The sequence below is a fragment of the Xenopus laevis genome, chromosome 7S, assembly GCF_017654675.1.
Source record: "Xenopus laevis strain J_2021 chromosome 7S, Xenopus_laevis_v10.1, whole genome shotgun sequence".
Lineage (NCBI taxonomy): Eukaryota > Metazoa > Chordata > Amphibia > Anura > Pipidae > Xenopus > Xenopus laevis.
The window spans coordinates 1,352,602-1,379,386 of record NC_054384.1 but is presented as its reverse complement, the minus strand read 5'-3'; the positions used below and the strand labels follow the sequence as shown (position 1 = coordinate 1,379,386).

Sequence of the window (26,785 nt, the reverse complement as noted above, 5' to 3'; positions counted from 1 at the left end):
ACTCAGGAGCCCACCAATCACATCCAGTTATATGAGGGGCCTATAAGGTGCTACCGACCAATGGGTGAGGCTGAAATCAATGAACTGCCCCGTTGGCACTTGGTGAATTCAACTCATTCAAATACTCATTGTGTATGTGCCCAAAATGTACCCGCTGTGCCCGGGTCTGTACCGCAATTATACTCTTTATATTTATTTATAATCCACAAAAGCCATGAATATCTTGTGAATTATATCCTTATAAATGGTGACTAGTGATGTCATCAGTTGAGTGAGTTCTGATGTCATTTTTGTCTCATGACTTACTAAACGTGTGTATTATAATAAATAAAGTACCCCCAGTTGCAAAATATAAGGATATTAGAAGTTACCTTCGGCCACATGGTCATCATGGAACTTCTGAGTGACTTAATATAATATCCTTATATTTTACAATAGGGGGTACTTTATAAAGAAATATAAACATGATGATGATGACTATATAGTGAATGATCTTCATCTTCATCATCATCAGCAGCTGTGTGTGAGGCACGGGGCCCTCCTATAAAGCACCACTGACCTGGTCGATACACTTGATCTTCTCCGCAGGGTGAACCCCAAATCCGCAGCGGGCGCAGGGGGTCACATTCATGGTGATAAGAATCCAGTGACCCAGAGATATAAATCCAGCCAGTAGCCCCCCAGCTGGCCCGGCTCTTCTTAATGCCCCTCGTGTGGCCCAGAGTCCGTCTTTTAAAGTCAACTGCTGCTATTTCTGTCACATGGGAACATAAGATCGGGGGGCAGTGGGAGGGGGGTCCCTTTCTAAAAAAAAGTCATTGAAATGCCCAGTGGAATCCCAGGCAGAGACAGTCTCAAGTTCAGCCACTGAGGATTTAAAGGGAAAGTTGAACTACGTATGAACCTTTATGTATGTTATAGAGGGGCCGATTTAATCTGAATCTATTTTCTGCAGTGATTTTACTGGCATATCTGGGGTTAATTCAGCACTCATCCCCTTTCTGTAGTGATCTTTTACCGGCATGTCAGGGGTTAATGCAGTGCTTACTGTCTTTTCTGCATGGCATGTCTGGGGTTAATACAACCTCATTACTATATGCTCCAGTGATTTTACAGACATGCCTGGGGTTAATGCAGTGCTTTCTGCAGTGATCTTACAGACATGTCTGGGGTTAATGCAATGTGCATTATCTAGTTATCTACTTTCTGCAGTGATCTTATTGACATGGTTAATGCAATATTGTCTTTTTTTTTTTTGCAATGATCTTTCAAGCATGTCTGGGGTTAATGCAAAATCTATTTTCTGCAGTGATCTTAGTGGTATATCTGTGGGTTGAGTGCACTGCTTATTATTGTCTGCAATGAACTTACGGACATGTCTGGGCTTAATACATTGTTTATTATCTATATTACTGACATGTCTGGGGTTAATGCAATACCATTTATTTTTGCAGTGATCTTATTGACGTCTGGGGGTTAACGCAATATATCTTTTCTGCAGTGATCTTACTGGCATGTCTGGGGTTAATGCATTATCTGTTTTCTGCAGTGATCTTACTGGTATGTCTGGGGTTAAGTGCTCTGTGATGTTCTGCCGATATCTTTATCCCGCTTGAAATGTGTTTTAACCTGTTCTACATTCATTTATGGCTGACATAGAAGCCTGGGGTGCGGCTGGGTCTGTATTGAGTCGCATGGAGTCGTGTGGAGTCGCATTGAGTCGCATGGAGTCGTACTGAGTGATATTTCGTTGCACTCACACAACAGACACACGTGGATCGTTAGTTATTTTATTAAAAATAGAAATAGAAATGTGCAGATGTGATGGAGGAGACTGATTGCTGCGTTGATAATAAGGGTCTGCAGTATAATGTGCAGTGCATTGTGGGTACAAGCCCAAGGCTGATCAGAATGGAAAGCAATGGATGCGGGAAAGGCAACTATTAAAGGGTAAATAAAGCCAGTCAATTGGAAGCAGGAATTCTTATTACGGATTTGTAAAGTTGTCCCTATTCCCTGATTCTGTACAGTTAAAAGCAGCAAAAGACACAGTTTATAAAACACTGAGGGAGAGATGGAGAGAACTTACAGTACAGACAATACCATAGAAATCTCCATAAGCACTTTTACTTGTGGCCACTAGAGGGCGCTCTTCTTATGGAGGATATTTAAGCTCAATCAGCAGCTCCACATGTACAATTACAAATATACAATCAACTGCCCCCTAAGATTTTATTGACAATTTAAGGGAAAATAAAGGAGAGAATATCTGGCTCTGGGCCTTGTGTATTTCCCCTGTACGAGGCAGAAGTGGCAGCTGGTCAGTTGGAAAGTGGCAGTTGCAGCTTGGCCCTGGCAGTCTGTAACCTCTGCTCTTCCTCCAGATTTCGGAGACACGCGTTGCGACCGACGGGCTGCACATGTGACAGAGGGAACCACCCAGACTGCATGTCAGAGAGGCACACGCCCCGGAGCCAGCCTGAAATATAACATGTGAATAACTGTGTCAGGTACATGATCAGTATGGCAGCTCCTCGCTCTGCTACAACTCATTCTGCCACTGGTGTTAGTGAGTGACCCCGAGCAGCCAATCAGCAGAAAGCAGTTGTTCACCTTTTAGTTTGATACATAAAGAGATATTCTGAGACAATTTGCAATTGGTTTTCATTTTTTATTATTTGTGGTTTTTTACTTATTTAACTTTTTATTCAGCAGCTCTCCAGTTTGTGATTTCAGCCATCTGGTTGCTAAGATCCAAATTCCCCTAGCAACCATGCATTGATTTGTATTGTATTGTATTGTATTTGAGACTGGAAAATGAATAGGAGAGGCCTGAATAGAAAGATGAGGAATAAAAAGTAACAATAACAATAAATGTGTCGCCTTAAAAAGAATTTGTTTTTTAAGGGAAATCAAAAAGAAAACCCATTTAAAAAGTTGCTTATTCTATAACACATTAAAAGTTCTCTTAAAAGTGAACCACCCCTTTAAAGACTAACACTTGGCTAAACATGAGCCTTTTATTACATTATCCCATAGGAATTTCACTTTATAGGAAAGAGATCCATCATTTGCCCTGAGTTGTGGTTCTCTACTGAGCAGGGCACCTTTGGGAGCCAATAGGATGGAGAAGGGTCAGACTAAAGTTCTCCAATGGGAGTACAGGGCCGTGTTGCTTTAATTGGTAAGTCTGGGGCTCATTTATAAGCACTGGGCAAGTGCAGAGAGGTAAGTACAGAGAGGTAAGTACAGAGAGCATTTAAAAGGAAACTTTACCCCTAAACATACGCTGCTCTAATAGTAAGTGCCACTGGCTGATCCCATATTGAGACACACTGGTGTATAAGGGGCACTGCGCTCTCACACAAACCAAGGAAACTCACACACATGCTTGTAGCTTGTATCGGCCAATCAATGGTCAGACACAGGTATTTTTACACCTGGTCCAATTACAAAAACGATGGTACTTTAAGAGACTGATAAAAGGGCATTAATAGGCCACTTATTAGACTCTATATTCTTGGTTGTTTTTTATTCCAAGCAGATAGTTCCCCTTTACAGTGGACCTGTCACCCAAACACAAAAATCTGTATTATAAAAGTCCTTTTATATGAAATTCAATTTCTGTTTTTTATTAAAGGAACAGTTCCGTGTTAAAATAAAAACCGGGTAAATAAATAGGCTGTGTAAAATAAAAAATTAAAAAATTAGTTAGGCAAAAATGTAATGTATAAAGGCTGGAGTGAGTGGATGTGTAACATAATAGCCAGAACACTACTTCCTGCTTTTCAGCTCTCTAACTCTGAGTTAGTCAGTGACTATAAGGGGGGCCACATGGGACATAACTGTTCAGTGAGTTTGTAATTGATCCTCAGCATTCAGCTCAGATTCAAAAGCAACAGTTATATCCCATGTGGCCCCCCCTCAAGTCTCTGATTGGTTACTGCCTGGTTACCAATCAGTGGAAAGCAAGAGAGCTGAAAAGCAGGAAGTAGTGTTCTGGCTATTATGTTACACATCCACTCACTCCAGCCTTTATACATTACATTTTTGCCTAACTAACTATATTAGATTCATTTTTTATTTTGCGCAGGCTATTTATTTACCCAGTTTTTATTTTTTATACTGAACTGTTCCTTTAAAGCATTCATAGCTGCTGTAAGCTCATTTAAATATCTCAGCTGTCAATCAAATATTGTCTGCCCCTCCTCTATGCCTTAGGCAATTACTTTCACTTTCCATTCAGCACTTCCTACATGTCACTGCTCTCCCCACATTCCCCCCCATTTAATTGTGTAACCAGGACATGGGGATGGACATCAGGTCCCCCATTCTGAGATGATACAAGACTTGTCTTAATAACAGTGTCCCACAATGTGGCTCCTGCCTGCTTGTTATAATTATGAGTTCCCAGACTGAAGGAAACAATATTCATATAATTTATATTGTGTAATTAAACTTAATTTTGCTTCACTAAAGTGATAAAATAGGATTTTTTTTGGGTGACGGGTCCCCTTTAAGCAACGTATAAGAAATTTTCAACCTGCATCCGACCCGTCCCCACCCCTCCCAACCTGCACCCGACCCCGGCCGCTGTTCCTCCTCTATTTATAGACCCGCGTCTGACGCTCGGTGACATCACAAAAGGGGCGGGGCAAGCACGAGTCTATACATTTAGGCACTGGAAGCTGTCAGTGATACTGTAGATCAAAGAAGCCCCAAATCTGACCAGTCACATCACTACTACTTTAGTCTGGAACTGCAAAAACACAACTTACCATCTTCACTGCGTTGTGTCACAAAGATTATGTCTGCTTTCTCCAGCGACAGCTCGTCATTTTCTCTCGCTGTGTACGACTTCAAGCACAGCATCTGTGAGAGGCCTGACAAGAGAAAAGCGGTGCATCTGTGAGAGGTGTAATACAGGGGAAGAGCGATGCAGCTGTGAGAGGTGTAATACAAGGGAAGAGCGATGCAGCTGTGAGAGGCGTGATACAAGGGAATATCAATGCATCTGTGAGAGGTGTAATACAGGGGAACAGTGATGCATCTGTGAGAGGCGTGATACAGGGGAAGAGCGATGCATCTGTGAGAGGCGTGATACAGGGGAACAGTGATGCATCTGTGAGAGATGTGATACAAGGATATAGTGATGCATCTGTGAGAGGTGTGATACAGGGGAACAGCGATGCATCTGTGAGATGTGTGATACAAGGGAATAGTGATGCATCTGTGAGAGGTGTGATACAGGGGAACAGTGATGCATCTGTGAGAGATGTGATACAAGGGAAGAGCGATGCATCTGTGAAAGGTGTAATACAAGGGAATAGTGATGCATCTGTGAGAGATGTGATACAAGGGAAGAGCGATGCATCTGTGAAAGGTGTAATACAAGGGAATAGTGATGCATCTGTGAGAGGTGTGATACAGGGGAAGAGCGATGCATCTGTGAGCACCGTGATACAGGGGAACAGCGATGCATCTGTGAGAGGTGTGATATAGGGGAAGAGCGATGCATCTGTGAGAGATGTGATACAAGGGAAGAGCGATGCATCTGTGAAAGGTGTAATACAAGGGAAGAGCGATGCATCTGTGAGAGGTGTGATACAGGGGAATAGTGATGCATCTGTGAGAGGTGTGATACAGGGGAAGAGCGATGCATCTGTGAGAGGTGTGATACAAGGAAGGGATTCATTCTGGAAAGGTCTCACTAAAGTGAATGTAAAGCAGGATCAGCCCAGAGGTTTGGAGCCCCAGTTTCTCACCGTGATATTTAAAGAGGTCCGGCTCTTCCTTGGGGGGAGATAGAGCTGAGATCCATCTGAGTTTCTGACTCCTGGAGAGGAAAAAAACAAACTTCAGTAAATTCCCAATGGGGATCTCATGTACGTAACCCACTGAGTCAGTTCAACATATTCTTTATGTAACGGGTTACAAGGACTTTACACCAAAGAGTAATTTGCCTGTTCTGTATACTGTGCCCTCGCCTCAGCCTCTTGCACTTTACTTAAAGCAGTAGTTCACCTTTATGTTAACTTTTAGTATATTACAGAATCTCCTATTCATAGCAACTATTCAATTGGTCTTCGTTTTTATTTGTCTTTATCTTCTGTCTCTGTCCAGCTTTCAATAGGGGTCACTGATCCCATAAGCGATGTACTTACCTTTCTATTTAGGCCCCCTCTTGTTAATCTTCCAGTCTCACATTCAAAGAACTGCCTGGTTGCTAGGGTATATTGGGCCCTAGTAACCAGATAGCTGCTGAAATTGCAAACTGGAGAGCTGCTGAACAAAAAGCTAAATAAGGCAAAAACCACAAATAATAAAATCCAATTGTAAATTGTCTTAAAATATCCCTCTCTGTATCATGTTAATTAGTAGTTAATTTTAAGGTGAAGAACCCCTTTAATTCTGTAGGCCAATAAAATGTCACTGCAACACAGAACTGCCCTCTAGTGGTGACTGGGACCTCATAACAACAGCACCAATAATTGCTAAAAAACACAAAAACTCTGATGGAAAAAAAACGAGTATCAACCTAAACTTTAACAAGGACCTTTATTATTGTCACACTGTACTGTCTAATCAATATGGCACCTCCTCCTCCCATATGTATAAATACAAATATACAGAGAAGGAATGTTCTGGGCACACAATAAGCTATACCCTCATACTGTACTGTCTAAGGGAATCAATATGGCACCTCCTCCTCCCATATGTATAAATACAAATATACAGAGGAGGAATGCTCTGGGCACACAATAAGCTATACCCTCATACTGTACTGTCTAAGGGAATCAATATGGCACCTCCTCCCATATGTATAAATACAAATATACAGAGAAGGAATGTTCTGGGCACACAATAAGCTATACCCTCATACTGTACTGTCTAATGGAATCAATATGGCACCTCCTCCTCCCATATGTATAAATACAAATATACAGAGAAGGAATGTTCTGGGCACACAATAAGCTATACCCTCATACTGTACTGTCTAAGGGAATCAATATGGCACCTCCTCCCATATGTATAAATACAAATATACAGAGAAGGAATGTTCTGGGCACACAATAAGCTATACCCTCATACTGTACTGTCTAAGGGAATCAATATGGCACCTCCTCCTCCCATATGTATAAATACAAATATACAGAGAAGGAATGTTCTGGGCACACAATAAGCTATACCCTCATACTGTACTGTCTAATGGAATCAATATGGCACCTCCTCCTCCCATATGTATAAATACAAATATACAGAGAAGGAATGTTCTGGGCACACAATAAGCTATACCCTCATACTGTACTGTCTAAGGGAATCAATATGGCACCTCCTCCTCCCATATGTATAAATACAAATATACAGAGGAGGAATGCTCTGGGCACACAATAAGCTATACCCTCATACTGTACTGTCTAAGGGAATCAATATGGCACCTCCTCCTCCCATATGTATAAATACAAATATACAGAGAAGGAATGTTCTGGGCACACAATAAGCTATACCCTCATACTGTACTGTCTAAGGGAATCAATATGGCACCTCCTCCTCCCATATGTATAAATACAAATATACAGAGAAGGAATGTTCTGGGCACACAATAAGCTATACCCTCATACTGTACTGTCTAAGGGAATCAATATGGCACCTCCTCCTCCCATATGTATAAATACAAATATACAGAGAAGGAATGTTCTGGGCACACAATAAGCTATACCCTCATACTGTACTGTCTAAGGGAATCAATATGGCACCTCCTCCTCCCATATGTATAAATACAAATATACAGAGAAGGAGTAAATAGGCTGCTAATACTTACTGTGTGTCTGTGCAGAAGAAATATTCAGCCCTTCTCCCATCTGGACTCCCCGCAGCATTGTCTCGCAGGGAGATGCAGAAAATATTCTTTTGGTTCCCATGAATTCTCTTCTCACATCGTTCCACCCGCACATCGGCCGCGTGAGCGTAATCAAACACCAGGAAGCGCCCGCCCCTGCGCAAACATCATTGGTTGTTACAGACCCCAAGTACACAAACCAGAGGCACTAAATGTCTCCAAAATTGATTGAACTTTTTATAGAAGAATATTTAGTAGAAAGTAGTAGTAGTAGGAATAGTAGTAGTATATTAGAAAGTAGTAGTAGGAATAGTAGTAGGATATTTAGTAGAAAGTAGTAGTAGTAGGAATAGTAGTAGTATATTAGAAAGTAGTAGTAGGAATAGTAGTAGGATATTTAGTAGAAAGTAGTAGTAGTAGGAATAGTAGTAGTATATTAGAAAGTAGTAGTAGGAATAGTAGTAGGATATTTAGTAGAAAGTAGTAATAGGAGTAGTAGTTTGATATTTAGTAGAAAGTAGTAGAAATAGTAGTAGGTAAAAAAGTAGTTATTTGTGTCTGTCCCTCTCACTGCTGCCTCTTTTATTCCTACACTGGGAAGATGCAGAACAAAAAAAACTACAGATGACCAACTGCAACTTGTTTTAAAATATTATTGATTGATTTGTGCTAAAACCAAAGCAAAAGAGTGAAAGTGCTTAAAGTGCCAGTCACGCTCATTGGAGACTCACTCTCTGGTCCGAGACAGCAGCAGACAGTCATTGAAGAGATGTAAGTAGACAGAGCGTGAGATCTTCAGTTTGAAGCTGAGAGAGTTCAATTCAAGTGCCGAGACCTCACTGTGTTTGATCAGCCGGCGAGACTGAGAGATGAGGGGGAATATCTGGGGGAGACACAATGGAAATCATTTGGTTTTGTTTCCCTGTCATCTGACCCACCATCCACTGACCCGAAAGTGATGTCACTATAACCATCAAGTGATGTCACTATAACCATCAAGTGATGTCACTATAACCATCAAGTGATGTCACTATAACCATCAAGTGATGTCACTATAACCATCAAGTGATGTCACTATAACCATCAAGTGATGTCACTATAACCATCAAGTGATGTCACTATAACCATCAAGTGATGTCACTATAACCATCAAGTGATGTCACTATAACCATCAAGTGATGTCACTATAACCTGGGAAATGAAAATTAGTGTAATTATTTTCTACCCACAATCCTTTGCTGGCAGGTGCCTGGGGCCATTAGGATCTCACCTTGCATTCAAACTGGATCTTCTGGTTCAGAAGGATCAGCTCTTCTGTGTCCTTCATCCTCTGAACACTCTCATTGCAGTCTCTGATCAACTGTCAGACCACCAGGAATGGAGAGAGAAAATAATCTGTTTAGTATCTGTGTGTCACTCTAAGGCAGGGATCCCCAACCTTTTGAACCCGTGAGCAACATTCAGAAGTAAAAGAAGTTGGGGAGCAACACAAGCATGAAAAATGTTCTTGGGGTGTCAAATAAGTGCTGTGATTGGCCATTTGGTAGCCCCTATGTGGATTGTGAACCTACACTGAGGATCTGTTTGGCAGTACAACTGGTTTTTATACAACTAAAACTTGTCTCCAAGCCTGGAATTCAATAATAAGCTCCTGCTTTGAGGCCACTGGGAGCAACATCCAAGGGGTTGGAGAGAAACATGTTACTCACGAGCTACTGGTTGGGGATCACTGCACTAAGGGTTAAATGTCAGTGTGGCAGCAGCAAAATTACTGGGGAATTTGTTATTGTCCAATGAAAGCAAATCTAATTCCAAGCAGCTTCCTAATATCCATCAATTCTCTGCACTGCTGCCTCTGACTCCTGATACAACTTCCCAATATCCATTCATTCCTCATTCTCACTGGGTTTATAGTTCTGTGTAACTGTCATTGTGTCTGTCCCTTTCTCTTCTCTGCACTGCTGCTTCTGACTCCTGATACAACTTCCCAATATCCATTCATTCCTCATTCTCACTGGGTTTATAGTTCTGTGTAACTGTCATTGTGTCTGTCCCTTTCTCTTCTCTGCACTGCTGCTTCTGACTCCTGATACAACTTCCCAATATCCATTCATTCCTCATTCTCACTGGGTTTATAGTTCTGTGTAACTGTCATTGTGTCTGTCCCTTTCTCTGCACTGCTGCCTCTGACTCCTGATACAACTTCCCAATATCCATTCATTCCTCATTCTCACTGGGTTTATAGTTCTGTGTAACTGTCATTGTGTCTGTCCCTTTCTCTTCTCTGCACTGCTGCTTCTGACTCCTGATACAACTTCCCAATATCCATTCATTCCTCATTCTCACTGGGTTTATAGTTCTGTGTAACTGTCATTGTGTCTGTCCCTTTCTCTGCACTGCTGCCTCTGACTCCTGATACAACTTCCCAATATCCATTCATTCCTCATTCTCACTGGGTTTATAGTTCTGTGTAACTGTCATTGTGTCTGTCCCTTTCTCTGCACTGCTGCTTCTGACTCCTGATACAACTTCCCAATATCCATTCATTCCTCATTCTCACTGGGTTTATAGTTCTGTGTAACTGTCATTGTGTCTGTCCCTTTCTCTGCACTGCTGCTTCTGACTCCTGATACAACTTCCCAATATCCATTCATTCCTCATTCTCACTGGGTTTATAGTTCTGTGTAACTGTCATTGTGTCTGTCCCTTTCTCTGCACTGCTGCCTCTGACTCCTGATACAACTTCCCAATATCCATTCATTCCTCATTCTCACTGGGTTTATAGTTCTGTGTAACTGTCATTGTGTCTGTCCCTTTCTCTTCTCTGCACTGCTGCCTCTGACTCCTGATACAACTTCCCAATATCCATTCATTCCTCATTCTCACTGGGTTTATAGTTCTGTGTAACTGTCATTGTGTCTGTCCCTTTCTCTGCACTGCTGCTTCTGACTCCTGATACAACTTCCCAATATCCATTCATTCCTCATTCTCACTGGGTTTATAGTTCTGTGTAACTGTCATTGTGTCTGTCCCTTTCTCTGCACTGCTGCCTCTGACTCCTGATACAACTTCCCAATATCCATTCATTCCTCATTCTCACTGGGTTTATAGTTCTGTGTAACTGTCATTGTGTCTGTCCCTTTCTCTGCACTGCTGCTTCTGACTCCTGATACAACTTCCCAATATCCATTCATTCCTCATTCTCACTGGGTTTATAGTTCTGTGTAACTGTCATTGTGTCTGTCCCTTTCTCTTCTCTGCACTGCTGCCTCTGACTCCTGATACAACTTCCCAATATCCATTCATTCCTCATTCTCACTGGGTTTATAGTTCTGTGTAACTGTCATTGTGTCTGTCCCTTTCTCTTCTCTGCACTGCTGCTTCTGACTCCTGATACAACTTCCCAATATCCATTCATTCCTCATTCTCACTGGGTTTATAGTTCTGTGTAACTGTCATTGTGTCTGTCCCTTTCTCTGCACTGCTGCCTCTGACTCCTGATACAACTTCCCAATATCCATTCATTCCTCATTCTCACTGGGTTTATAGTTCTGTGTAACTGTCATTGTGTCTGTCCCTTTCTCTGCACTGCTGCTTCTGACTCCTGATACAACTTCCCAATATCCATTCATTCCTCATTCTCACTGGGTTTATAGTTCTGTGTAACTGTCATTGTGTCTGTCCCTTTCTCTGCACTGCTGCTTCTGACTCCTGATACAACTTCCCAATATCCATTCATTCCTCATTCTCACTGGGTTTATAGTTCTGTGTAACTGTCATTGTGTCTGTCCCTTTCTCTGCACTGCTGCTTCTGACTCCTGATACAACTTCCCAATATCCATTCATTCCTCATTCTCACTGGGTTTATAGTTCTGTGTAACTGTCATTGTGTCTGTCCCTTTCTCTGCACTGCTGCTTCTGACTCCTGATACAACTTCCCAATATCCATTCATTCCTCATTCTCACTGGGTTTATAGTTCTGTGTAACTGTCATTGTGTCTGTCCCTTTCTCTGCACTGCTGCTTCTGACTCCTGATACAACTTCCCAATATCCATTCATTCCTCATTCTCACTGGGTTTATAGTTCTGTGTAACTGTCATTGTGTCTGTCCCTTTCTCTGCACTGCTGCCTCTGACTCCTGATACAACTTCCCAATATCCATTCATTCCTCATTCTCACTGGGTTTATAGTTCTGTGTAACTGTCATTGTGTCTGTCCCTTTCTCTTCTCTGCACTGCTGCCTCTGACTCCTGATACAACTTCCCAATATCCATTCATTCCTCATTCTCACTGGGTTTATAGTTCTGTGTAACTGTCATTGTGTCTGTCCCTTTCTCTGCACTGCTGCTTCTGACTCCTGATACAACTTCCCAATATCCATTCATTCCTCATTCTCACTGGGTTTATAGTTCTGTGTAACTGTCATTGTGTCTGTCCCTTTCTCTGCACTGCTGCCTCTGACTCCTGATACAACTTCCCAATATCCATTCATTCCTCATTCTCACTGGGTTTATAGTTCTGTGTAACTGTCATTGTGTCTGTCCCTTTCTCTGCACTGCTGCTTCTGACTCCTGATACAACTTCCCAATATCCATTCATTCCTCATTCTCACTGGGTTTATAGTTCTGTGTAACTGTCATTGTGTCTGTCCCTTTCTCTTCTCTGCACTGCTGCCTCTGACTCCTGATACAACTTCCCAATATCCATTCATTCCTCATTCTCACTGGGTTTATAGTTCTGTGTAACTGTCATTGTGTCTGTCCCTTTCTCTTCTCTGCACTGCTGCTTCTGACTCCTGATACAACTTCCCAATATCCATTCATTCCTCATTCTCACTGGGTTTATAGTTCTGTGTAACTGTCATTGTGTCTGTCCCTTTCTCTGCACTGCTGCCTCTGACTCCTGATACAACTTCCCAATATCCATTCATTCCTCATTCTCACTGGGTTTATAGTTCTGTGTAACTGTCATTGTGTCTGTCCCTTTCTCTGCACTGCTGCTTCTGACTCCTGATACAACTTCCCAATATCCATTCATTCCTCATTCTCACTGGGTTTATAGTTCTGTGTAACTGTCATTGTGTCTGTCCCTTTCTCTGCACTGCTGCTTCTGACTCCTGATACAACTTCCCAATATCCATTCATTCCTCATTCTCACTGGGTTTATAGTTCTGTGTAACTGTCATTGTGTCTGTCCCTTTCTCTTCTCTGCACTGCTGCCTCTGACTCCTGATACAACTTCCCAATATCCATTCATTCCTCATTCTCACTGGGTTTATAGTTCTGTGTAACTGTCATTGTGTCTGTCCCTTTCTCTGCACTGCTGCCTCTGACTCCTGATACAACTTCCCAATATCCATTCATTCCTCATTCTCACTGGGTTTATAGTTCTGTGTAACTGTCATTGTGTCTGTTTAATTTCTCTGCACTGCTGCTTCTGTTGACTTCTGTTCTTTGCTTTGGGGTTGACCCTGGAACCCCAGCATTTGTCTGAATGGCAGAATGAACAGGAAGGAGGCTAATGATACAAATCACAATGAAGCTCTGGATTTACTGTCTTGTTGGCCGGGTCACATGACACTCTATGTGTTTTTACCTTCTCCACATTGTTATGAGCTTGTGTCGCTTGAAGTTCATCATCAGATCCTGGGGCTGAACGTTTTAAGATGTTCTGCAGAACATAATATCCAACACTGGATTAACTTAAAGCAACATAAAATAAACTTCATATATATAAGAACATTTTTTTCATTCTGTACCATTAAAATTCTGTTTTGGTCAGGTAGAAGCTCCCCTCAACCTCTGTATTCACAGCAGTGCAAGTTTGTTACCAGCAGCAGAATGTTTTATGGTAGAACGTGATTAAATAGGTTTTCCAACAGCAAAGTGCCCCAACCCCACTAATAGTTTTTTAAAACAACCTAGGAGAAAGTAAAAATTATGTGAAACAAACTAATAACCTGGAGTAGCAGCCGAAGCCGAATGATTCTCTGGAACGGAAGGATCAGGAAGGATTTGAGCCCAAGTCTCTGGCACATGGGATCACTCTCCAGCTTTGATAGAACTTGCTGGAAACGTGGGTTGTTGTTCCTGATTCAGAGAGAGAAATGCACAGTCATACCTCCAGCTATCGATACCGAAACTCAACTCAAACGTCAACTAAAAACAGACGAGTGGACTCTTGAGAGCCCAATGTGACTCCTTACAGCAGTCTCTGGAAGGTCCTCTCCTGGTAGGATTGGTTAGTGACATAAGGCAGATAAACCCTTCGGAAGTTCGGCTCGTGGTCAATCACCATATTGCACACTTGGAAGTTGTACTTGTTTCTCTGGAATTCGTCCTCCAGATCAAACAGGAACCTGGATGGAGACAAGGAGGCATGAGAGCCTAACCCTGACAAGATGGCAGCCACCCTAACCCAAGCAAAATGACACTCCTCCTAACCCTTATTAGACGGTACTCATTCTGCCCCTAACAAGGTGGCAATTGTTCTAAGTATAAGAAGATTGCAGTTATCCTGGAGTAAGATGGCACCCATCCTAACCATTAGAAGATAACATCTATCATAACTATAACAACAACACAAACCTTGAGAAGAAGACATCAAGTGCTACTCAGTTATAATGAATTAGCAGCCAAAGACATCCTCTACCCCAACACGTAGGCATCAACACTCAACCTATCACTGATCTCTACCATGTCAAATGAGACAGGTGAAAGTCTTCTCCTATCAGTGTTCATTAACTTTAGATGCATTGGTTACATTCAATCAACTTTGTGCCATGTAAAAATTTAGATTGTATAAAAGTTGCCTGGCAGAATGGTACAGTGATGACATTTTGGGCAGAAGGTGTGAATCTCTACAAACTCACTCTGAACTGGCATCTCGCACTTCAGACAAGCGGGAGAAAAGCCACTGCCGATCTTGGGCAGTCAGAACCTCCTGCAGGTCCGGGTTGTACTGGAAGTGATCCACCGCTATATTCAAGCTGCGCAGGTAGAGGGCCTCTGACATGATCAGCTCAAACTTGGCCTGGAGGAGATCATGGAAAGGCATAAGTGTGAGACTGAATAGTAGTATATATATATATATATATATATATATATATATATATATATATATATATATATATATATATACAATATCAAAACAGGGGGGTTGTGGGAGCACTCTAAAGGCTTTAAAGTATATATATAAGTATAATAAATGCTATTGCATATGTACCCAAAACAGGGGTTATTTTGTTACAAAGTTATGATCATAAAATTGATAAGCCACCATACCACGTCAAGGTAAACCCCGAATGGCGGTCCCTAACTTGTTTTATATTTTATGTGCATTTTAGCATTACCTGTAATCAATGTCCGTTGAACGCTGTTTTTTCAGTGAGGGCTAAATCCTCCTCCTTAGCCCTTAGTGAAAAAACAGCGTTCAACGGACATTGATTACAGGTAATGCTAAAATGCACATAAAATATAAAACAAGTTAGGGACCGCCATTCGGGGTTTACCTTGACGTGGTATGGTGGCTTATCAATTTTATGGTCATAACTTTGTAACAAAATAACCCCTGTTTTGGGTACATATGCAATAGCATTTATTATACTTATATATATACTTTAAAGCCTTTAGAGTGCTCCCACAACCCCCCTGTTTTGATATTGTATATATATATATATATATATATATATATATATATATATATATATATATATATATATATATATATATATTAATCAATGAAGACAAAACGTCGCATATAAACTACTTGCACAGACCCCACCTTCTCATCCATCATCCATCATATTTATGCCACAGTATAATTCAATTACTTCTAAAGGTAAAAACCTCTAAATATGAGGAACATCCCATAGTGACTACTAATTTGGGGGTGTCTACCTCCTGTAATTTCTGCTCTTCACGTGACATTGAGAGGAACCCCACACTGCCACGTATCTCTGGAATGTCCTGCCACAGGGAGTCAGCGGAAGACATGGAAAGGCGCTGCAGGTAGGAGTCTTGGGATTCCCTCCGACGCAGTCTGGGTGACTCGGGTCTCTGATTCTTGATGGCCTGATTAAGAGCTTCATCGCTGTATTCCTGATACAGAACTCTGGCTGAGGAGACAAGGATGGAGATATTTATCCTACCAGAGAGATTATCCTAAGGTATGTATGCTGCCCTAGTGCTTCTAGCATGAATACGTTAGGGGTTTTCTCTAATTGAATTCGATGTCCAGATCTGATTGGGTTCTTATGCTTAGCTAATTTCCCCCGAAGATCGTTGGCACTTACATGCACCATAGAATTTTGATTTGCGCCGTAACCTTGGTGACAGCTCTGGGGTCTTCTGGTCATGTTTCTCCCTGGAATGAAAAGTAGACATGAAAGGAACAGTTGAATGGAAGTCATGTGATGTTAATAGGAGGACATGTTGAGGCATCAGTTTGGTACCTAGTGTGTAAAGGAAGATGGGACATTCCTTGGGTAATTGTATAGAATCTGACTATGGGTAAAGTTGACTTTATCTTCGGTGGTCATGGATTTGCAGTTTCTTCATCTGGACTATACAGTAAATGTGTCATTGCTCTATGTTTTTTATTCCTGAGGCCTTTGGTGTTGATATTCTAAGGCCATTGGTGTGTGTATTTTTATGGTAGTCTTGTTTTCTTTTTATAGGGCTTACTGTGTGAGAACCACCCTTGATGAACATTATCCAGGCACATTTAGAACAGGTCAGTTTTACTAAATGGGTGGAATATAATCTCCCTTGGTGAAGATCTGTTGTTGGCTCATCGTTTTTGTGTTCTCTTGACCCTTACAGTGTAACCACAGATTTGGATCCAGAAGCATCTACTCTAGGTTAACAAACCCAAACTGCCAGTGTTCCTGGTAGACTTACCGTAGGAAGACAGAGTCCAACCTTCTGGAGGGCCTTACTTTTTTGATAGGTTCTTCTTCATCTGAAGTGACAGAAGATATTGGAGGTCACGTCAGACTATTGTGTGCCCTCAGTAGACAATGTAACATGCATATTTCAGAACTAAAGTTTGGGATTGAAATGCTCTGATAAATAGAGAATCAATTTATATTGGATGATGGTGAGGATCAACAGGTTGATCAATAAAACAAGGTTCCACCTCCCTTAGTAAGTGTCTTCTAAGAAACTATCACCCCAAAATGAACACTTAAGCAACAGATAGTTTACATCATATTAAGCAGCATGTTAAAGAATCTTAGCAAACTGGTCTATATATTTAAGTAAATCTTGCCCTTTTACATCTCTTGCCTTGAGCCACTATTTAGTGATGGTCTGTGTGTTGCCTCAGAGATCACCTGACCAGAAATACTGCAGCTCTAACTGTAACAGGAAGAGATCCCCTGACCAGAAATACTGCAGCTCTAACTGTAACAGGAAGAGATCACTTGACCAGAAATACTGCAGCTCTAACTGTAACAGGAAGAGATCACCTGACCAGAAATACTGCAGCTCTAACTGTAACAGGAAGAGACCACCTGACCAGAAATACTGCAGCTCTAACTGTAACAGGAAGAGACCACCTGACCAGAAATACTGCAGCTCTAACTGTAACAGGAAGAGATCACCTGACCAGAAATACTGCAGCTCTAACTGTAACAGGAAGAGATCACCTGACCAGAAATACTGCAGCTCTAACTGTAACAGGAAGAGATCACCTGACCAGAAATACTGCAGCTCTAACTGTAACAGGAAGAGATCATCTGACCAGAAATACTGCAGCTCTAACTGTAACAGGAAGAGATCACCTGACCAGAAATACTGCAGCTCTAACTGTAACAGGAAGAGATCACCTGACCAGAAATACTGCAGCTCTAACTGTAACAGGAAGAGATCATCTGACCAGAAATACTGCAGCTCTAACTGTAACAGGAAGAGATCACCTGACCAGAAATACTGCAGCTCTAACTGTAACAGGAAGAGTTGAAGGAAGTGTTGAAGAAAAAGACAGAACTGTTTATTAATTGGCTCATGTGACCAAACATGTATGGTTTGTTGGTATGTTTCTGAATAGTACGATCCCAGGGGACGGCCCATATTTTTTAAAATGGCAATTTTCTATTTATGATTACCCAATGGCACATACTACTAAAAAGTATATTATTATGAAAATGGTTTATTTACATGAAGCAGGTTTTACATATGAGCTGTTTTATGCAATATCTTTTTATAGAGACCTACATTGTTTTGGGGGGTATAGTTTTCCTTTAAACAAAAACACATTTGCTTAGCAAGTGCCAGTACATTGGAACAGCGAGTGAGGTGCCTTTAGTTTGTCTCCAACAATATCCCTGTGTTATTCCATTTTAATCCTTATTTTTAACCCCAATGGCAACTTACCAGCAAAGCTCTCTTGAACAGAATTATCAACCAATTGTTCAGTCTCAATGATGGCCTGTGACTCAGGTCGGAACCGTAGCCCAGACTGAGGTGATTCGGGTCTCAGGATGTTAATGGCAGAAAAGGTTGGTACTGTAGATTGGCCACTCTTGTCCTTTGTAGGTTCTTGTTCATCCACTGTAGAAGGCAAGAAAACACTGTTCCTTTTCATTCCACGGCTGGTCCCTTTCTTCTGTCTGATTGTGGCTCGTCTTACCAGAAAACTCTCTCGTTGCTCATTTGCTCTGTACACTCTGTCTGAGCCCTCCGAATACCGGATCTGCCGGGGATTGACCCACACAGGATTCAATAGTGGACCAAAGGGTTTTTTAGTAGCTGGAGAAGAATTGGGCTCTTCAAAGTTGGGCCCAGGCTGGTTCCCTGGAAGGTCCATAAATGTTTTCCCTTCAGGATTAACCAGTCCTTCACTGTAAAACCCCAAGTGTTCTGGACTTCCAGTCAAATTCATGATGGGATTTGAAATCTGAATGGGGTAGAAACTGGACTTTTGGTTTGATTCTGCATCGCTCAAATCTGAGGCAGTCATATTATCACTTTCCTGTACTATTTGTGGGCTGAAAGCAGAGACAGTGACGGCTCCTCTAGTGATTTCTGGGTAATGTTCCAGTTTGTCCACTTCAGGTGTGAGACTCATAATTCTGGTCTTTTGGAGAGAACTTTCATCATAGGGGTCAGACTGAATTAAGTTACAATCTGAGGGCCCCAAGGATTCAGTAGTACTCCATTGCCTAGTTATTCCCAGTGTTTCAGTTTTCCCCATGTCCATAATAGAGTCTGTCTCCTCCTTAGCCATGGCTTGCTCCGAGAGGTAGCTCCCCGTCTTTTGGGAATCAGACCCTTCTGTCCTCTCTAATGATATTTCCTTGTAATTTTGCAAGGCCACTGGTTGGTTCACAAGTAACACAAGCCCAGTTGCCTCTTGTAAAATGCCCAGTGTTGAAGGAGTCTCTTTTACTACAATGCAGTCTGCCCCTTGTGAGACCTCACTAATCTCATGGTTCCCATCATTATTGGGGTCTGTGCTGTATGGAGCAGAACTTGTAAACACAGCTGGACACAAACTCTTCTCCTCCTGATATTGGATATTATATTGATGAGCTATGTCCCCAAATTGGGGCATCTTAGTTTGTTCATACCCTTCAGGCTCGGCTTGGTCAGCATTTGGGTCGGTAGGACTGAAAACATCTGAGTAGTAATTTTGGCTTGTTTGTGTTTCCAAGGGCTGAAAAGAGAAAGAACTAGCCGGTTCTTCATAAAAGGGGCCTAGATTGATGTTCCCACTCATCTGATCTTGTATTTCACAACTGATGTTCAATTCAGCAAGAATGTTGCTTTGGGTTCCATGGTCATAAGTTTCCATGGCTTGTGGAGGGCTGGAGACATATTGTGCCTCAGTGTCTTTCTCTTCTACTTCAACAACTGTCATTTCTTGGGCCAAATGTCCCTTTTCAGCAATGTTATGATCAACACTTTGCTTGATAACATCCCAAAACTGCAAAGTTATTTCCTGTTCCACTAAACCCTTTACTTGGACCCCTGTATCTGCCTCTATTAAGCCCTTTACTTGAACCCCTGTATCTGTCTCCATTAAACCTTGTCCTTGGACCCCTGTATCTGTTTCCATTAAGCCATTTACTTGGACCCCTGTATCTGTCTCCATTAAGCCTTGCCCTTGAACCCATATATCTGTCTCCATTAAGCCTTGCCCTTGAACCCCTGTATCTGTCTCCATTAAGCACTGTCGTTGGACTCGTGTATCTTTTTTAACCTGGTTGCACAGACCTCCCTCTCTGTCACTAACAGTTCCATCTTCACGGCTTTTCCCAGGAGTTTCTGTCTCTAGTTTGTCTGTCTGACTCTCTTGACTGTCTGTTGCTTCACTTGGTGCCATTATTTCTGCACGTGTGTCCTTCCTCACCTCTAACAAGCCCCATTGTTCTCCTATTTTGACTTCTGTCCCTTTGATCTCCTGTTCTCCTTCTTTGGGGTCACTTTCTGCCTCTGCTGCACATTCCCTAATGGTTTCCAACATGTTGTCCTCATTATTAATGGCCAGTGTGTCTTCAGTCTCTTCAGCTTTTCTTTCTTCAACTGATGTTATTTTGTCAACAGTCTCTGTCTCCCCAATATTGCAGGTCACCATCTTTTCATGACTACTTGTAGGGCAGTCAGTTTGAATGCTGTAGGAAATTGTGTTTAGGTTTTTGCTGCCACTCGCTTCTCTTTCCCTCAGTATCTCTTGAATCTCCCTGACGTCTCTCCTACCACTATCGACACTCTCTTGATTCTGTACTTCTCCAGGGCTGTCTGATATTGGTCTGTCTATGCTGTCATCACTTGCAGTTTCCCATTCTTCACTGTCTTCACTCAATGTCTCTCTACTCTGCTCTATTTTCTCTGCTGTGAGTAGATGTATGTCCTGTGTGTATGTCTCTGTAGTTCCTTCCTCTGTCTCCCATTGCTCAGTTGCAGTTTCCCATTGCTCATTTTCAATCTCATATTGCTCATACTTGACGGCTGTCTTCCTATGCTCTGTGACAGTTTCAGTCTGTTTGGTGGCTGTCTCTCTTTGCTCATCATCTGTTTCTTCCTGTTTGTTTTCTGTCTCTCCCTGCTTAGTGTCTGTCTCCCTTTGTTGAATGACCATCTCTCCATGCTCTTCCTGCCCAAAGGTTGTCTGTCCCTGCTCTGTGGCAGTCTCTTCATGCTCTGTGGAGGTCTCTTCATGCTCTGTGGAGGTCTCCTCCAACTCAGTGGCTGTGCTCTCATGCTCAGTGATTGCCTCTCCCTGCTGAGCTGCTGTCTCTTCATTCACTGTAGCTGTCTCCTCATGCTTGGTGGCTGCCTCTGCTTGTTTGGTGGATGTGTCTCCCAGTTCAGTGGATGTCTCCCCCTGCCTAGTGGATTTCTCTTCTCTCACAGTCGCTGCCTCCCTGTGCTCTGTGGCAATTTCCCTCTGCTTGGTGACTGTCTCTACCTGTCCACTGGCTGCCTCTCCATGCTCTCCTGCTGTCTCCGTCTGCCCAGTGACTGTCTCTCCCTGCTCTGTGGCGGTTTCATTCTGCTCATTGACTGTGTCTTCCTGGTTGGTTGTGGACTCTCCCTGCTCTTTTGATGTCTCTCCTTGTTCAGTGACTGTCTCTTCAAAATATGTAGTGGTTTCCCTCTGCTTGACGACTGTCTCGCTCTGATCACTGACTGTTTCACTCTGCCCCACGACATTTTCCCTGTGTTTGATGAATGTCTCTCTACAGTTGGTGGATGTCTCTCCCTGCTCAGTGACAGTCTTTCCCTTCTCTGAAGTCAAGCAGTCCATGGAGTCTGATGTTGTTGGGCCCTTGTTTTGCGACCCTTGACCCGTGTCTCCATTATTGCTGGTAGCCACGCTGCTCCCTGAGCCAGAATTTCCAGTTTCCCCAGTTATTGGCCGTTCATTCGTCTGCTGTCTCTTGTCACAAAGATCATCCGTGGGCTCCGTGGGCTCCTTCTCAGTGGCTATTGCTAATGTGCCAACGCTGGGTGCCTCCTCTTCATCTGCGACATTCCCCTCTGCACCTCGATGCTCCCCTTGTTTCCCCTCACTGTCTGTCTCCATCATCGACTCATCTCCTGCAACAGCCAAAAGTCCAAAGTTACAAACTCGAATACCCTGAAATATTGACTCACAGAGCAAAGGATAGAGCCTTGAGTATATGTAGCCCCGGCCCCTAATAATGCTCCCCATTTCTATACAATAAACACACATTGTCACCCCTATATCATATACACACAGACATGCCGTAGGTATAAGATCAGCCCTAGCACTAAACACTGGGGCAGTTACTATGGAAACAGACTTTCCCTTATTATACTCAGAATAAATTGCAGAATACTTAGTGCTGATTGGTGCAATTGGGGGACAGTCTGATCCATGTGATTCAGGATTACTAAACATGGCAGTTCCCAGAGAACTTTGTACCCAGATCCCCACGGGGGTTTATTATTTAACTTTAATTAAAGGGGAGGGTTCACCTTTAAGTTAACTTTTAGAATGTTATAGAATAGCAACTTTTCAATTGGTCTTCTTTGTTGTAGTTCTTGAATGATTTGCCTTTATCATCTGACTCTTTCCAGCTTTCAATGGGGGTCACTGACCCCCTCTAAAAACAAATGCTCTGTAAGGCTACAAATGTATTTTTATTCCTCATCAGGCCTCTCCTATTCATATTCCAGTCTCTTATTCAAATCAATGCATGGTTGCTAGGGGAATTTGGACCCTAGCAACCAGACAGCTGAAATTACAAACTGGAGAGCTGCTGAATAAAAAGCTAACCACAAAAAAAATGAAAACCAATTGCAAAGTGTCTCCGAATTTCCCTCTCTGCATCCTACTAACAGTTAATTTAAACAACCCCTTTAACAAAGTGTCCAGAGTTTCTCCAATAACCAAATAAAAATCAAATGGTTGAAGGCAAATCAGCATTTCAGTTGGATGCAGCCTGCACTGGTTGTTATACAGCCCTGCAGTCTCTCTCATGCTCTGCCCATGTCCCCAGTTCTATGAGGAAAGGTCTGAGTCGTGTTCTATTGTCATTTTCATTTGTTTCAAACTGTCTGGCAGAGCAGAGGGGGAATGAGAAACCAATGAAGACCCAGAAGTGGGAGGAGCCAGAACAATCGCCCACCCTGACATGACATCGATTTAATGGGAGGTTAAGCTGCAGGCAACACATGAGGGGTAAGGGGAGCAGGTTTTATATCCATATTTGCTTTTCCTACAGCTCTAACTTGCCACCATTGCATGCCGGGACTTGTAGTTTAGCAAATACAAGAGTCCTCTGCACTCAACCCATTATCAATATATTTAAGACAGAGACATTTTGTGCATACTGCTACTGAAAAATGCCTTACCCTTTAAACAAAACAGGGATTTGTCTATATGTATTTTGTGGTCACACCCTCATTGCACCCCCGCCTAATGTTTTTAAAAACTAGTGGTGAGCACAACTTTCCCTTGTTTACTTGTAGTTTAGCAGCACAAGCAGAAAACAACAGGGGTTAAAATGCTGCAGAATCACTAGTGGCCCCCACACTAGTCGTATTATAGAGCGTGGCACAGTGAGAGGGTCAATAGAGTGCAGCAATTCCTTTCTGTGTGACATTTAGTGTACGAGTCTGCCGGCTGTTTGGAAAAGAAGGAAAACAAAGGTGAGAAAGCTCAGAGGGGCCAGCGACTGGGAAAAGAGTCTGTTACCTGTCTGCTGGAGAGATCTGGGAACCACAGGAGCTCACATTCCTCTCCCCCAGAAAGGGTCGAGGTGCAGGGGTCAGATGTTAGATCCACAAACTCACAAGGAGGGATAGAACTTCCTGAAGGGAGAAGCCCAGGTGAGACTCACAGCAAGTCAGGTAGGAAGGCGGGGGCAGGTGAGACACGCCCACTGAGACGTCACCTGAGGAGGGAGCAGGAGTCACAGGCTGAAATAGTGACGCCAAGGAAAGTATAAAGCAGTGGTAGCGAGTATTACTCACCTGTACTGACTCTATCTGTAACCTTGTTATGAGCTGAGGGGGCCCAGTCTGAAGGTCAGTTAGGGGGAGATTTGGGGTGAGTGTTTATTTGTGCCCTGGGTACCCCTGGAACTATAGCAGGGTGACACCCCAATGTTTCTATATATCTGTAACCTTGTTATGAGCTAAGGGGGCCCAGTCTGAAGGCCAGTTAGGAGGAGATTTGGGGTGAGTGCTTATTTGTACCCTGGGTACCCCTGGACCCCTGGAACTATAGCTCAGTGTAGTCTGGGCTGCTTAGGGATCGTCATAAATAATATCTGCCAGAAGCCGATTAATAATCCGAATATACAGACTGCACTGGCTCCTGTGTTGTCATGTAATCTAATGTGGATTTTATAGTTTTTGTATTGTTTAATACAAACTTTCTCCAACTCTGCAGAACCAGTGGCTGCAGCAAAATAATCCTCCAAATAGAATCTCTGTTTATCTGTTTAAATCAGGCTCCATGATCTTTGTCCCTGCAGCTGGACTTGGAAACAGTAAAGGGGATGTAAAGGCAAAAATAAAATCCCATACAAATCTCTACACAGTCGCCGACTGCTCTACAGGGAAACAAACAAAGCTGCTTGAGTTCTGCATGGCTGGGAAGTAAGGCGGGGGCTCCTGGGGCCCTCCTGCACAGCCGGACTGGGGAACATGGATGGAGTCTACTTCCCAAATAATATAACTTTCTATTGTGTTACATATTCTCATGATTCCTGTTTGCTACTGTCTCACAATAATACAAATATTACTGGGTTTTGCCAATAAATGTATTTCCTACACATTGTTACAATATACAGGATTCCTGTTAGTTAGTGACTTTGCCCCCCTGCAGCCACAGGGATTGACTTTGTTTATGTTTAACATAGGGACATAGCTGCCTGAGTTAAATAAAGGGCCCTTAGGTGTCCAAATACTAAAGAGGAATGCCTGAGTTAACTACACCCAAATCTCAGGGTCTCTACACATATATTCCTCATTCTCTGCACTGCTGCCTCTGACTCCTGATACAACTTCCCAATATCCATTCATTCCTCATTCTCACTGGGTTTATAGTTCTGTGTAACTGTCATTGTGTCTGTCCCTTTCTCTGCACTGCTGCTTCTGACTCCTGATACAACTTCCCAATATCCATTCATTCCTCATTCTCACTGGGTTTATAGTTCTGTGTAACTGTCATTGTGTCTGTCCCTTTCTCTTCTCTGCACTGCTGCCTCTGACTCCTGATACAACTTCCCAATATCCATTCATTCCTCATTCTCACTGGGTTTATAGTTCTGTGTAACTGTCATTGTGTCTGTCCATTTCTCTTCTCTGCACTGCTGCTTCTGACTCCTGATACAACTTCCCAATATCCATTCATTCCTCATTCTCACTGGGTTTATAGTTCTGTGTAACTGTCATTGTGTCTGTCCCTTTCTCTTCTCTGCACTGCTGCTTCTGACTCCTGATACAACTTCCCAATATCCATTCATTCCTCGTTCTCACTGGGTTTATAGTTCTGTGTAACTGTCATTGTGTCTGTCCCTTTCTCTGCACTGCTGCTTCTGACTCCTGATACAACTTCCCAATATCCATTCATTCCTCATTCTCACTGGGTTTATAGTTCTGTGTAACTGTCATTGTGTCTGTCCCTTTCTCTTCTCTGCACTGCTGCCTCTGACTCCTGATACAACTTCCCAATATCCATTCATTCCTCATTCTCACTGGGTTTATAGTTCTGTGTAACTGTCATTGTGTCTGTCCCTTTCTCTTCTCTGCACTGCTGCTTCTGACTCCTGATACAACTTCCCAATATCCATTCATTCCTCATTCTCACTGGGTTTATAGTTCTGTGTAACTGTCATTGTGTCTGTCCCTTTCTCTTCTCTGCACTGCTGCTTCTGACTCCTGATACAACTTCCCAATATCCATTCATTCCTCATTCTCACTGGGTTTATAGTTCTGTGTAACTGTCATTGTGTCTGTCCCTTTCTCTTCTCTGCACTGCTGCTTCTGACTCCTGATACAACTTCCCAATATCCATTCATTCCTCATTCTCACTGGGTTTATAGTTCTGTGTAACTGTCATTGTGTCTGTCCCTTTCTCTGCACTGCTGCCTCTGACTCCTGATACAACTTCCCAATATCCATTCATTCCTTATTCTCACTGGGTTTATAGTTCTGTGTAACTGTCATTTCTATTATTACCAGTGCCTGTCTGTCAGTTTATATTCTCTGCACTGTTGGTTATATCTTTAAAACAATGTCACAGACCTGTTTCAAGAGTCAGAACCAACAGTGCAGAATGTTGCGTTTTAATAAGCAATTCCATTAAAAAATAAAAGCAGTGCAAGTGAGAAATGATTGTATATTGAGAATTACATTTTCTTTCATTGTGACCATATTTATATGGTCACACAACAACCCCTCAGTGACTTCTAATATCCTTATCATTTACAGTAGGGGGTACATTATCCCTTATAATACATGAGTGATACTCAGAGTTCCCTGTATAACTCAGCCTGCAGCCTTGTGCCTTTATATGGTCACAGAACAACCCCTCAGTGACTTCTAATATCCTTATCATTTACAGTAGGGGGTACATTATCCCTTATAATACATGAGTGATACTCAGAGTTCCCTGTATAACTCAGCCTGCAGCCTTGTGTCTTTATATGGTCACAGAACAACCCATCAGTGACTTCTAATATCCTTATCATTTACAGTAGGGGGTACATTATCCCTTATAATACATGAGTGATACTCAGAGTTCCCTGTATAACTCAGCCTGCAGCCTTGTGCCTTTATATGGTCACAGAACAACCCCTCAGTGACTTCTAATATCCTTATCATTTACAGTAGGGGGTACATTATCCCTTATAATACATGAGTGATACTCAGAGTTCCCTGTATAACTCAGCCTGCAGCCTTGTGCCTTTATATGGTCACAGAACAACCCCTCAGTGACTTCTAATATCCTTATCATTTACA

At 42.4% G+C, this 26,785-nt stretch overlaps 1 protein-coding gene across 2 annotated transcripts; it reads right to left on the bottom strand.

Annotated features, from left to right (window-relative positions):
- Positions 1-1,776: 1,776 nt before the first annotated feature.
- LOC108697305 lies at positions 1,777-23,711 on the bottom strand. 2 transcript variants are annotated; one of them, XM_041570762.1, is made up of 16 exons: positions 23,511-23,711; positions 19,943-21,886; positions 18,218-19,870; positions 16,742-16,802; positions 16,135-16,205; positions 15,740-15,957; positions 14,713-14,873; positions 14,047-14,199; positions 13,801-13,930; positions 13,437-13,511; positions 9,111-9,200; positions 8,572-8,723; positions 7,823-7,996; positions 5,766-5,836; positions 4,779-4,883; positions 1,777-2,479 (listed from the first exon to the last, which is right to left on the bottom strand). In XM_041570762.1, exons 2-16 carry the CDS (start codon positions 21,873-21,875, stop codon positions 2,322-2,324), a joined length of 5,205 nt encoding a protein of 1,734 aa, XP_041426696.1. In that variant the 5' UTR covers positions 21,876-21,886; positions 23,511-23,711; the 3' UTR covers positions 1,777-2,321. The 2 variants fall into 2 exon arrangements, with proteins under 2 accessions (XP_041426696.1, XP_018082715.1); XM_018227226.2 differs by having other exon boundaries at positions 18,218-21,886.
- Between the last annotated feature and the right edge of the window lie 3,074 nt (positions 23,712-26,785).